The sequence below is a fragment of the Aquarana catesbeiana genome, linkage group LG05, assembly GCF_042186555.1.
Source record: "Aquarana catesbeiana isolate 2022-GZ linkage group LG05, ASM4218655v1, whole genome shotgun sequence".
NCBI lineage: Eukaryota > Metazoa > Chordata > Amphibia > Anura > Ranidae > Aquarana > Aquarana catesbeiana.
The window spans coordinates 4,522,366-4,536,134 of NC_133328.1; the positions used below are offsets into that span (position 1 = coordinate 4,522,366).

At 48.4% G+C, this 13,769-nt stretch overlaps 1 protein-coding gene across 3 annotated transcripts in view; it reads right to left on the reverse strand.

The window, feature by feature from the left end:
- Positions 1-13,769, reverse strand: part of LOC141144041 (calcitonin gene-related peptide type 1 receptor-like) — a 109,047-nt gene that overhangs the window by 20,671 nt on the left and 74,607 nt on the right. For all 3 annotated transcript variants that reach the window (XR_012244335.1, XM_073629380.1, XM_073629381.1), the window contains 2 exons: positions 11,900-12,026; positions 6,744-6,897 (listed from right to left, as the gene is read on the reverse strand). Coding sequence is in view for 2 of the 3 variants with exons in the window: in XM_073629380.1 (XP_073485481.1) it covers positions 6,744-6,897; positions 11,900-12,026 (281 nt within the window). In the remaining variant the exon portion in view is untranslated. The remainder of the gene's footprint in view (positions 1-6,743; positions 6,898-11,899; positions 12,027-13,769) is intronic.

The window sequence follows — 13,769 nt, forward strand, 5'->3', positions numbered from 1 at the left end:
ATAACTGAGGTCCTCCAAACCACATAACTGAGGTCCTCCAAACCACATAACTGAGGTCCTCCATCCCCCATAACTGAGATCATCCAGCCCACATAACAGATCATCCAGCAGACATAATTTAGGTTCTGCATCCCACATAGCTGAGATCATCCAGCCCACATAACTGAGGTCCAAAACTGAGCTCCTCCAGCCCACATAACTGTGCTCCTCCAGCCCACATAACTGAGGTTCTCCAGCCCCCATAACTGAGGTTCTCCAGCCCCCATAACTGAGCTCCTCCAGCCCACATAACTGAGCTCCTCCAACCCACATAACTGAGGTCCTCCAACCCACATAACTGAGCTCCTCCAGCCCACATAACTGAGCTCCTCCAGCCCACATAACTGAGGTTCTCCAGCCCACATAACTGAGGTTCTCCAGCCCCCATAACTGAGCTCCTCCAGCCCACATAACTGAGCTCCTCCAACCCACATAACTGAGGTCCTCCAACCCACATAACTGAGCTCCTCCAGCCCACATAACTGAGCTCCTCCAACCCACATAACTGAGCTCCTCCAACCCACATAACTGAGCTCCTCCAACCCACATAACTGAGCTCCTCCAGCCCACATAACTGAGCTCCTCCAGCCCACATACCTGAGCTCCTCCAACCCACATAACTGAGCTCCTCCAACCCACATAACTGAGGTCATCCAGCCTACATAACTGAGGTCCTCCAGCCCACATAACTGAGGTCCTCCAGCCCACATAACTGAGGTCCTCCAAACCACATAACTGAGGTCCTCCAAACCACATAACTGAGGTCCTCCAACCCACATAACTGAGATCATCCAACCCACATAGCTGAGATCATCCAGCCCACATAACTGAGGTCCAAAACTGAGCTCCTCCATCCCCCATAACTGAGCTCCTCCAGCCCCCATAACTGAGCTCCTCCAGCCCACATAACTGAGGTCCTCCAGCCCACATAACTGAGGTCCTCCAGCCCACATAACTGAGGTCCTCCAGCCCACATAACTGAGGTCCTCCAACCCACATAACTGAGATAATCCAACCCACATAACTGAGATCATCCAATCCACATAACTGAGGTCCTCCATCCCCCATAACTGAGATCATCCAGCCCACATAACAGATCATCCAACCCACATAACTTAGGTCCTCCAGCCCACATAACTCCCTTACTTTAGGATTCCCATCAGTGTTCTCTTTACATCAGAGTCCCCCCTTACATCAGGGACTCTATCACAGCCCCCTTCCCTAACCCCCCACACAAACATTAGAGTCCCCATCAGAGTCCCCCCCCCCCTTACATCATGGTCCCCATCAGAGTGCCTCTTACAGCAGGATTCCCATCAGAGTCCCCCTTACATCAGGGTCCCTATCGGTTTCCTCCTTACATCAGGTCCTCTTTACACCAGAGTCTCCATCTGATTCTCCCTTACATCAGGATTCCCATCAGAGTCCCCCCTTACATCAGGGACCCTATCAGTTTCCTCCTTACACCAGACTTCCCCCTTAGACCAGGGTCCCCATCATAGCCCCTCCCAACCTCAGAGTCCCTATAGGGGCTCCCCTTACATCAGAGTTCCCTTTATATCAGAGCCCCCAGCAGAGTCCCCTGCTACATCATGGTCCCCATCAGAGTCTCCCTTACATCAGAGTCCCAATCAGAGTCTTCTTTACATCAGGCCAAAGAAGACAACATAGGCAGCTTCTGCTGACCTGAATCCCCATTGAGGATATGGCTCTGGGCGTGGGTCGGATAATATCTGGTCTCAGGCCAGATCTGGCCCCGGGGCCGTAGTTTGGAGACCCCTGGATTAGAGGATGGTCATTACTCAACATTAAAAATAAAACAAAACAGATTTTTACATGTAGGAGGGAAATGTCCGGCCTGGGTGGGAATTGGCTAAACACAAGCAACAGCGAAGTATTCCTCATCACCGAGTGTGCTGGAAAACTCCCACACCCGACTCTTTCTATGAGGAACAAAACATTATTTTTCACAAACTTATCTTCTGATTTATCAGCAGAGCCAAGCAGAGGAAGCGTGACCGCTAATTGGTTTTGTCAACTCTTCGAACGTTTCCAAAATAGAAGGCCATCTTCTGTGAGAATCAAAGCGTGCCGGCACACGCGTCAGTCCTCCGAGATATCCTTCATTATTATCTTCTGACTGACACATAAAAAACAATCACCGCTTACGCGATTCAACCCAAAGGGGCCTTAGTCACAGCTTTGTCTGAGGCCTTTCCAGACAGAAATGCGTCAGCGCTGCTTGTCTTCATGTGTCACTCCCACGCTGTCAATGTGAAGTTGGCTTATAAAAAGAAAGCTGTTACATAGTAGGTGAGGTTGAAAAAAAGACACAAGTCCATCAAGTCCAACCTATGTGTGTGATTACAGTATCTCACAAAAGTAAGTACACCCCTCACATTTTTGTAAATCTTTTCTTCTATCTTTTCATGTGAAAACACTGAAGAAATGACACTTTGCTACAATGTAAAGTAGTGAGTGTACAGCTTGTATAACAGTGTAAATTTGCTGTCCCCTCAAAATAACTCAACACACAGCCATTAATGTCTAAACCGCTGGCAACAAAAGTCAGTACACCCCTAAGTGAAAATGTCCAAATTGGGCCCAATTAGCCATTTTCCCTCCCCGGTGTCACGTGACTCGTTAGTGTTACAAGGTCTCAGGTGTGAATGGGGAGCAGGTGTGTTAAATTTGGTGTTATTGCTCTCACTCTCTCATACTGGTCACTGGAATCCAACATGGCACCTCATGGCAAAGAACTCTCTGAGGATCTGAAAAAAAGAATTGTTGCTCTACATAAAGATGGCCTAGGATATAAGAAGATTGCCAAGACCCTGAAACTGAGCTGCAGCACGGTGGCCAAGACCATACAGCGTTATAACAGGACAGGTTCCACTCAGAACAGGCCTCGCCATGGACCACCAAAGAAGTTGAGGTCACGTGCTCAGCGTCATATCCAGAGGTTGTCTTTGGGAAATAGATGTATGGGTGCTGCCAGCATTGCTGCAGAGGTTGTAGGGGTGGGGGGGTCAGCCTGTCAGTGCTCAGACCATACGCCGCGCACTGCATCAAATTGGTCTGCATGGCTGTCATTCCAGATGGAAGCCTCTTCTAAAGATGATGCACAAGAAAGACCACAAACAGTTTGCTGAAGACAAGCAGACTAAGGACATGGATTACTGGAACCATGTCCTGTGGTCTGATGAGACCAAGATAAACTTATTTGGTTCAGATGGTGACAAGCGTGTGTGGAGGCAACCAGGTGAGGAGTACAAAGACAAGTGTGTCTTGTCTACAGTCAAGCATGGTGGTGGGGGTGTCATGGTCTGGGGCTGCATGAGTGCTGCCGACACTGGGGGGGCTACAGATCATTGAGGGAACCATGAATGCCAACATGTACTGTGACATACTGAAGCAGAGCATGATCCCCTCCCTTCAGAGACTGGGCCGCAGGGCGGTATTCCAACATGATAATGACCCCAAACACATCTCCAAGACCACCACTGCCTTACTAAAGAAGCTGAGGGTAAAGGTGATGGACTGGCCAAGCATGTCTCCAGACCTAAACCCTATTGATCATCTGTGGGACATCCTCAAACGGAAGGTGGAGGAGCACAAGGTCTCTAACATCCACCAGCTCTGTGATGTCATCATGGAGGAGGGGAAGAGGACTCCGGAGACAACCTGTGAAGCTCTGGTGACCTCCATGCCCAAGAGGTTTAAGGCAGTGCTGGAAAATAATGGTGGCCACACAAAATATTGACACTTTGGGCCCAATTTGGACATTTTCACTTAGGGGTGTACTGACTTTTGTTGCCAGCGGTTTAGACATTAATGGCTGTGTGTTGAGTTATTTTGAGGGGACAGCAAATTTACACTGTTATACAAGCTGTACACTCACTACTTTACATTGTAGACAAGTGTCATTTCTTCAGTGTTGTCACATGAAAAGGTAGAAGAAAAGATTTACAAAAATGTGACTGAGGGGTGTACTTACTTCTGTGAGATACTGTATATGTCAGTATTACATTGTATATCCCTGTATGTTGTCGTCGTTCAGGTGCTTATCTAATACTTTCTTGAAACTATCGATGCTTCCCCCTGAGACCACCGCCTGTGGAAGGGAATTCCTCATCCTTGCTGCTCTTACAGTAAAGAACCCTCTACGTAATTTAAGGTTAAACCTCTTTTCTTCTAATTGTAATGAGTGGCTATGAGTTAGATGTAAAGCACCAATATGAACACAAAACACACCAAGAAAATGCAAATAACCTTTCTAATCATTAAAATCCAGCGGTCACATGACTGCAGGGCTCAGTTGCAATGCCTGTTCGGCATGGCAGGGGGCGTCTTTACATAGGAGGCATCTGGTCAGCAGTCATGTGATACTGATGTGGGGAATGTCTTCCTTTGCTGCCCAGCATGTTGCATTCAGCAGGCATTATCTTAGCTGAATGACACCCATGCATGCTTTTGGGGCAGTGGCGGCCTCTTAGGGGCGCATGGACCCCGCCCCCTAATCTCCATGCAGGGTGCATTTCTATGGATGGTTTTTTTTTGGAAGCACATGATTGGAGCCTAGGGTTGCCACCTTTTCTTCAAGCCAAACCTGAACACTTTCCTGACACACTGCATTTTGTTTGTAGTGTACACTATAGACAAGAGGATTGTAAAAGACCTCGGACACCTTTGGGTGGCTTAAAGGAGGAGAGTGGTAACACGGAGTGCTGTGTACGCCACGGCGGACAGAGGGTGTAGCCACGTTGCGTTATCCACTGCACCCCAACCTTCCACTGACAGTTCAGCCCATCCTACCTATAGCAACCCACACTATCAACACCACACCAAAGGGGCCCATTCTATCTTAACACTCCAAATCAGTCCATCATATCTAAGGCACCCCAAAGTGGACCACCCTAACCACAGCACCCCAAAGAAGCCCACACAAGCAGGGCTGCAGAGTAGTCAGAGGGGCAGTGGGATGGACAGGGGGGTCGTGGGATGGGCAGGGGGACCGTGGGATGGACAGGGGGATCGTGGGATGGGCAGGGGGACCGTGGGATGGGCAGGGGGACCGTGGGATGGGCAGGGGGACCGTGGGATGGGCAGGAGGACCGTGGGATGGGCAGGAGGACTGTGGGATGGAAAGGGGGACTGTGGGATGGACAGGGGGATCGTGGGATGGGCAGGAGGACCGTGGGATGGGCAGGGGGACCGCAGGATGGACAGAGGGGCCGCGGGATGGGCAGGGGGACCGCGGGATGGACAGGGGGACCGCGGGATGGACAGGGGGACCGCGGGATGGACAGGGGGACCGCGGGATGGGCAGGGGGACCGCGGGATGGACAGGGGGACCGTGGGATGGGCAGGGGGACGGTGAGGAGCGCAGGAGGACCGTGGGGTGGACAGGGGGACCGCGGGATGTGCAGGGGGACCGTGGGATGGACAGGGGGACCGTGGGATGGACAGGGGGACCGTTGGATGGGCAGGGGGACAGTGGGATGGACAGGGGGACCACGGGATGGGCAGGGGGACCGCAGGATAGACAGGGGGACCGCAGGATGGACAGGGGGACCGCAGGATGGACAGGGGGACCGCGGGATGGGCAGGGGGACCACAGGATGGACAGGGGGACCTCAGGATGGACAGGGGGACCGCAGGATGGACAGGGGGACCGTGGGATGGGCAGGGGATCATGGGATGCCGCAGGAGGGGTGCAGGAGGACCATGGGATTCGCAGGGGGACTGTGGGATGGACAGGGGGACCGTGGGATGGACAGGGAGACCGTGGGATGGACAGGGGGAACGTGGAATGGACAGGGGGACCGTGGGATGGGCAGGGGGACCGCGGGATGGGCAGGGGGACTGCGGGATGGACAGGGGGACGGTGGGATGGACAGGGGAACCGTGGGATGGGCAGGGGGACTGCGGGATGGACAGGGGAACTGTGGGATGGGCAGGGGGACTGCGGGATGGACAGGGGGACCGTGGGATGGACAGGGGGACCGCGGGATGGACAGGGGGACAGTGGTGCTCAGTGGTGGACTGTATATACCTCTCTCTTGCTGTCCCATTCTGTAAGCTGTGGGTTGCTCCCTGTACTGAGGCTGATCCCTACACTGGCTGCTCCTTCTGCTGGGCTCCTGCAAGTAGCATGGCATTGAGAGGGGCGAGGAGGGGGACCGACCAGACTAGTCTGTAACTTACCTGTCACAATTAGACATTAGCTCAGCTGGAGCGGGGGAAGAAGGGGAGAGCGCGCATCGGAGCGGGGGAGCAGGATGAGGCACTCACCACTGTAGCCAGCGGAGCGGGGGGGAGGGGGGGAGTGCTTCTGGTGGGACTCAGGAGAGAGCGCCTTCAGCAGGGGAGGGGGGAGGGGGGGCATGGTGCTGGTGGAGGGCTGCAGGTACTTTCCACACTGGCTGGGACTGGAGGTTATGCTGTGGTGTCCGGGTTACAGGAGGATACAAACCCGGGCACCGCTGTCAAATAAATGTTTGGGTGTTCTAAGTAATTTTCTACCAAAAACATACGGATTTTACCTTGTAAGCAACAGATGTCAGAACTAGGCTTAGGCATGAAAGGGGTTAATCTGTCATGGCTCCTCAATAAGAGTAGAAATAAGATGGTGTATTAAAAGCCGAACATTAATCATCATCATCATCGCTGGTCATAAAATATGATAAAGAGGAATATCTTACCCCATCCTAGTAAGTAATACCAGATCAGATGCTGCTTCTCAGCGAACACGGCCACCACTATGAGTGTATGGAGGTAGATCCCCTCACACAGCATCCAGAAGTAATTACATCCCATCAGATAAAAGTGGATGAACTGGGAGATTTTGCAGCTCACCTGCCATCATAATAAATAAAAGGTAAAGGGTATTAGTGGGGGGCAAATCTATAGACCACAAGCAGAATATGCTCTCTATGGCTGGGACACCCCGAACAGGAAATGGATGATAATAATAACAATAATAAATAATACATAATAATAGGTAAGGAAAAACAAAAGCGGATATAACGTTCCTCTTGAAGGAGCGCAAACACATCAGACTGACAACGCCGGCACTAATTGCTAGGAGGTGGCTTAAAGTTACATAGTTACATAGTAGGTGAGGTTGAAAAAAGACACAAGTCCATCAAGTTCAACCTATGTGTGTGATTATATGTCAGTATTACATTGGGTTTACTTCCTCTTTGTTTCCCTGCAAAGGTAAAGCATAATGGGCTACTATGCATCGCATCGCATAGCATCGCATCGCATAATAGCCCATTATGCATCACTTGCCTGACACAGGAGCCTGCGATGTCCATCTTCTTTCTGGGTACTGTGGCTCCGGCGCTGTGATTGGCCGGAGCTGCGATGACGTCACTCCCGCGCATGCGCACGGGAGCCGCTACTAACGTCATGCGCCGTAGACAGCGGTGCCTGTCTCTTTGCAAATATCTCCTAAACCGCGTAGGTTTAGGAGATATTTCTTGGACCTACAGGTAAACCTTGATCTAGGCTTACCTGCAGGTCAAAGTGGTCTGTAATGGTTTACAACCACTTTAAACCTCTTTTCTTCTCATTTTAATGAGTGGCCACGAGTCTTGTTAAACTTCCTTCCACAAAAAAGTTTCTTCCCTATTGTGGGGTCACCAGTCCGGTATTTGTATATTGTGGGGTCACCAGTCCGGTATTTGTATATTGTGGGGTCACCAGTCCGGTATTTGTATATTGAAATCATATCCCCTCTCAAGCGTCTCTTCTCCAGAGAGAATAAGTTCAGAGCTCACAACCTTTCCTCATAACTAAGATCCTCCAGACCCTTTATTAGCTTTGTTGCCCTTCTTTGTACTCGCTCCATTTCCAGTACATCCTTCCTGAGGACTGGTGCCCAGAACTGGACAGCATACTCCAGGTGCGGCCGGACCAGAGTCTTGTAGAGCGGGAGAATTATCGTTTTATCTCTGGAGTTGATTCCCTTTTTAATGCCAATATTCTGTTTGTTTTGTTAGCAGCAGCTTGGCATTGCATGCCATTGCTGAGCCTATCATCCACTAGGACCCCCAGGTCCTTTTCCATCCTAGATTCCCCCAGAGGTTCTCCCCCCAGTCTATAGATTGACTTCAGATTTTTGCCACCCAAATGCATTATTTTACATTTTTCTACATTGAACCTCATTTGCCATGTAGTCGCCCACCCCATTAATTTGTTCAGATCTTTTTGCAAGGTTTCCACATCCTGCGGAGAAGTTATTGCCCTGCTTAGATTAGTATCGTCCGCAAGTTGTTGGCCTGCAACAGGAAGCGTTGTTACCGGCAGGATTTTCAGGGCGATAAACTTTGCAAAAAACGATCTGCTTAACCACTTCAGCCCTGCAAGGATTAACCCCTTCAATGACCAGGCCATTTTTTGCAATACGGCACTGAGCTACTTTAACTGATAATTTGCGCGTTCGTGCAACGCTGTACCCAAATAAAATTGACGTCCTTTTTTTCCCCATAATTAGAGCTTTTTTTTTCAGTGGTATTTGATCGCCTCTGCGTTTTTTTTTTTGCGTTATAAACAAAATAAAGGAGCGACAATGTTGAAAAAAAAGATGTGGTCCTTTGCTAGCCTTTATCTGGCCCTTGGGGCACTATTCCTCCCACTGACACCAACAATGTGGCCCTATATCTTCCACCGATACCAATGATGGGATACTATTCCTCATACTTATAAGAGCAACTACTTCTCCTCCTATTGACCACCAACCCTGAGGCCATATTTATGTTCACTGATGCTGAGCCCGTGACATTTTCTGTCCCTGCTGGCCACAATTCGGTCCACCTAAAGTGTGAAGGACAATAAACTGGCCCTTTGTTTGAAAAGTTTGGAGACCCCTGTTCTAGAGGATTCTAAAATCATAGTGGGAGGAAGGACAGAGTAGGCAACCTGAATATTTATGGAACTCCAGCCAATCCCTGGGGAGGTGTGCCCAGCAGGTGGCAGGAGAGCCCATAAGCAGTCTAAGGCCTGAGCAGCAGAGCACAGTGTTTCTAGGTCTAGTCCTGCTGGAGGAGACCTCGGTGAGGAGGCTCTGCTTGGGGGGGGGGGGGAGAATTTTAGAGGAAGCTGTCAGGAAGACACCGAGGTCCCAGCTAGGCTTAGATGGGGAGGCCTATTCGCAAGCTTGAGTCCAGGGATGAAGTTGAGGTCTGGGGAAGCTCCCTGGAGAGAGCCAGGAGGAAGTTGGTCGGAAAGAGTCCAGCTGTCCTATGGTGGTGCGAGTCTACATCTCCCTCACTGAGAAGAGCCTGGTGGATATCAGAAGGAGGCAACCAATGTGAGTAAATGACCCCAGTGATGAAGAGTAGTGACTGAGTTTAGCTTTTTAACTTCCAGGATGAAATACTGAGAGAATCTGAGGGACATTCCTTTTTTGTACCAATGCAGCCAGAAAGTTGAGAAGTCCTCTAGTCATCAAGTTCTACAGTTTATTGGGGTATGCCATGCTGCCTTATCCTATCCAAGTTCATTGTTCTGAAACCCCCCCAAAAAGAAACCCTAGACTTTTTTTTTGGAGCCAGGGGAAGAATGAAGAAATGCTGTGTGCCTGGCTGTGTGTGTTCTAAGTGGGGAAAACAGGACCGAATTCACCAGTGGCTCTTTGAGGGATGTGCTACATATATTTACAGCGATTTGATAAAAAACAAAAATAGAAAAAAAAAAAATCACAGAAAAGAGTAAAACATGAACAATATTTGAGGCACCCTCAGGGGTTGGACCCATGACACCCTGGGCTCATAGGGAGCGGGTGCTGAATAATGGACGCCATTCAACCCGGAACACCGGCGGTGTCGGAGGTACGGAGAGGAGTTTTCACAGGGGAAAGCACCTTAGAGGAGGTTCTATTCCTGCAAAAGGTATTATTTATTTAATTTCATGCTGGGCAATCGATTTTCAACTTTTCTTTCTTTGGTAGGAATAGGCTTTAAATTCAATGCAAAAAAAAATAATGGAAACAAAAAGTCGGTATTTAGTAGATGTACCTTTGGCAGCAATCTCAGCCTTGAGTCTGTGTGGATTGGTCTCTATCAGCTCTGCACATCTGGGCATGTTTCCTCTCCCCCTCCCCTCCCTTAACTCATTGCACAATTGCTCCAGCCTGTCAGGTTGTATGGGGGGGGGGGGATCAGTTTTCGTTGAAATCTGGTTGCTGACTTGGCCATTCCAGGACATCAATACCCTGGTTTTAAGCCATTTGTTTTATTTATTTTAACCCCTTCAGCTCTTGGGACGTGTCTGGTATGCCCGGAGTCTGAAGAGGTAACATGCTGAAGGCTTCAGTAACAGTGGTGAGTTTGTCTCCGTTTTGTGCAGCTGCCTCCTGGCTTTAATGTAAAAGTGTTCTGGGCAGACTCGTTATGTGGTGCTCCTCCTGTGGTTCCTGGGGTGTTCTGCTAACCCTGAGAGCCCCGGGAACACAACAAACAGAGTCGGGACTCCTATGTGAACCTGGAAGTACTCAGCTCTGAGCACTTCCAGGTTTAGAGCTGTCTAACTCCCAGCTGAAAAGTCCGATGAACAGCTGATCAAGCACAAACCTTCTCCTGATCTGTTGGAGCAGAGGGCAGAGGTGAGCCCTGATATCTCCTTAACCACTTCGCACAAATCGCCGTAGCTGTAGACCAGTACTTTGACGCTAAATAACGTTGTTATGGCAGCAGCGAGCTACCATAACCCCAGTATTTTCAGAAACGGCGAGCGGTTCTCTTTAGGATAAAAGTGGTCTCTGCGGTGGATTCGCCACAAGATCACTTTTATCAGGGGAGGGAGAGGGCCCCCCCTCTCCCGCCCCTGATAAAAGTGCTCGGCGGGACGGGGCGCTTTAAATGTTTTTTTATTTTTTTATTTTACTTTTTATTTATTTGTTTTTTTTAAAGGACAGTGTAAAAAAAAAAAAATTAAATTAAAAAGTAAAATAAAAAAATAAATAAAAAAACATTTAAAGCGCTCCGTCCCGCCGAGCTCGTGCACAGAAGCGAACGCATACATAAGTCGCTCCCGCATATGAAAACAGTGTTCAAACCACACATGTGAGGTATCGCCGCAATCGTTAGAGCGAGAGCAAAAATTCTAGCAAAAGACCTCGTCTGTAACTCAAAACTGGTAGCCCGTAGAAATTTTTTAACGTTGGGTATCAATTTACTAAGTGTAACATTATCTTTCACAATATAAAAAAGAATTGAGCTAACTTTACTGTTGTCTTATTCTTTAAGTCAAAAAATATTTTTTTTTTCCAAAAAAATTGAGCTTCTAAGACCGCTTCTAAGACCGCAAATACAGTGTGACAAAGTATTGCAACAACTGCCATTTTATTTTCTAGGGTGTCTGGAAAATGTTATATATATATATATATATATATATATATATATATATATATATATATATATATATATATATATATATATATATAAAATTATATTATTATACATATACATTATATTATTATTATTTTATATATTATATAATATGTTTGGGGCTTCTAAGTAATTTTCTAGCAAAAAAAAAGCTAAAATCATTTTTTATATTATTATTATTTTTATATATTATATATTATATTATTATTATTATATTATTATTGTTTTATATATTATATAATATGTTTGGGGCTTCTAAGTAATTTTCTAGCAAAAAAAAGTTAAAATCATTTTTTAATTTGTAAACAACAAGTGTCAAAAAGAGGCTCGGTCCTTAAGTGGTTAAAGAGTACCTGTCACCTTTCGAAAACCCAAAACCCACTTTTTTCCTTCTATAATACACTCATCATGGAAGACAAAATGAAATTTTTAATTGTCATATAGATAAAAATCATTTGACCTACCGGGTTGGTTGCAACCAAAGCCTGGTTGTTGGCCACAGCGGTCAGCGAAATGATGGTAACAATGGAATTGCACACGAAGGACATAAAGAGATTTTTGTGAAGGGTGATTCTCTGGCAGCTTAAATTTCTGGAGAAAGAATAGTAAATTGTAGTGTAATTATTGTAAAGGTGACATTAGATAGCAAAGAATATTGTGTGCCTACGGTGAGGTCCGAATATGAATTCTTTTATCATAGGCACAGCTTGCCAAATAAGGAGGCTCCAGGTCTATAAGTGAGGGTTCAGCTCTCTGGATGTTTTTAGTTGTCTGCAAGAAGAGCATTCTTCTCACTGACCACCAATATAAGGGTCCACTCTTCCACTGACCACCAATGTAATTGTCCACTCTTCCAATGACCACCAATGTAAGGGTCCACTCTTCCACTGACCACCAATGTAAGGGTCCACTCTTCCAATGACCACCAATGTAAGCGTCCAGCCGTCCACTCTTCCAATGACCACCAATTTAAGGGGGCCAGTGGCGGCTGGTGCTCGATAATTCGGGGGTGGGGTGGCAAACCAGTGCCAACCCCCCTCTCAGCGTTAGACAAGGCCGCCCCCCCAGGAGATGGACATGAATGCAGGGAATGCGGGGAACACCCCCCCCCCCCCCATGCCACGGGAGACGGATGGCCTTCTTACCTTAGGAGGCAGATGTCTGGGATGATTCAGATCTCCCCTGTCCAAGCCGGAAGTGCTGGATGGTGAGCCATCTTTGGAGTCTGACTGTGGCGGCTGGTGGGTCGGTCTTCCCCTGCTTCTCCCCCGGCCGTGCGTCTCTTCTGGCCGTGCGTCTCCTCCCTCCTCCCCCTTGGCCAATAAGATGACTTCTCCTTTGAGCCAGTCGGGAAATGGATCTCATGACCCGCTTCCTGATTGACTGGGAGGAGAATCAGTGTGAGAATAGCGAATATTCATTCGCTATTCTCACACAACTGGGTGGGCTCGGAGCGCAGTGCTCTGTGCCCCGAGCCCCTTTTTTTTAAGCCTATTAGAGGCTGTGGCTCTAATCAAGTGCTTCCAAACCCCCCCCCCATTCGAATCTATGCGTCCGGCGCCCAGCATGTAGATTAGGGGGCTGGAAGCATGGATGGGGGGGAGGCGCCCATGCGCCCCTAATGGACGGGCCGCTACTGCAGGGGGCCCTTCTCCATTGAACTCCTAAAGCAAGAGACTCTTCATTGACCATCAGTGTAAGGGGACCCTCTCCCAATGGTCACCAATGTAAAGGGTTTTTTCCCTACTGACCACCAATCTAGGGGGTCTAGGGGGGACCTTTTCCACTGACCCCTAAAATAAGGTAGCTCTTTATTAACCACCAATGTAAAGGGATCCCTCTCCCAATCATCACCAATGTAAGGGGCCCTTTCCCCACTGACTACTGCCACTGACCCCCAAAGTAAGGGAGCTTTTTATTGACCATCAATGTAAGGGGGTCCTTCTCCAAAATGTCACCAATGTAAGGAGTCTTTCTCACATTGACCACCAATCTAAGGAGGCCTTTCTCCACTGACCCCTAAAATAAGGGAGCTCATCACTGACCACCAATGTAAGAGGGCCCCTCTCCCAATAATCACCAATGTACGGAGTTCTTCTCTAACTGACCATCAATCTAAAGGGGGCCCTTTTCACTGACCCCTAAAACAAGGTAGCTCTTCACTGACCAATGTAAGAGGATCCCTCTCCCAGTGATCCCAATGTAAGTGACCTCTTTTCCCACTGACCACCAATCTAAATGGCCCTTCCCCACTGACCCCTAAAGCAAGGGAGCTGTTCATTGACCACATTGTAAGGGGACCCTCTCCCAATGATTACCAATGTAAGGGGGTTC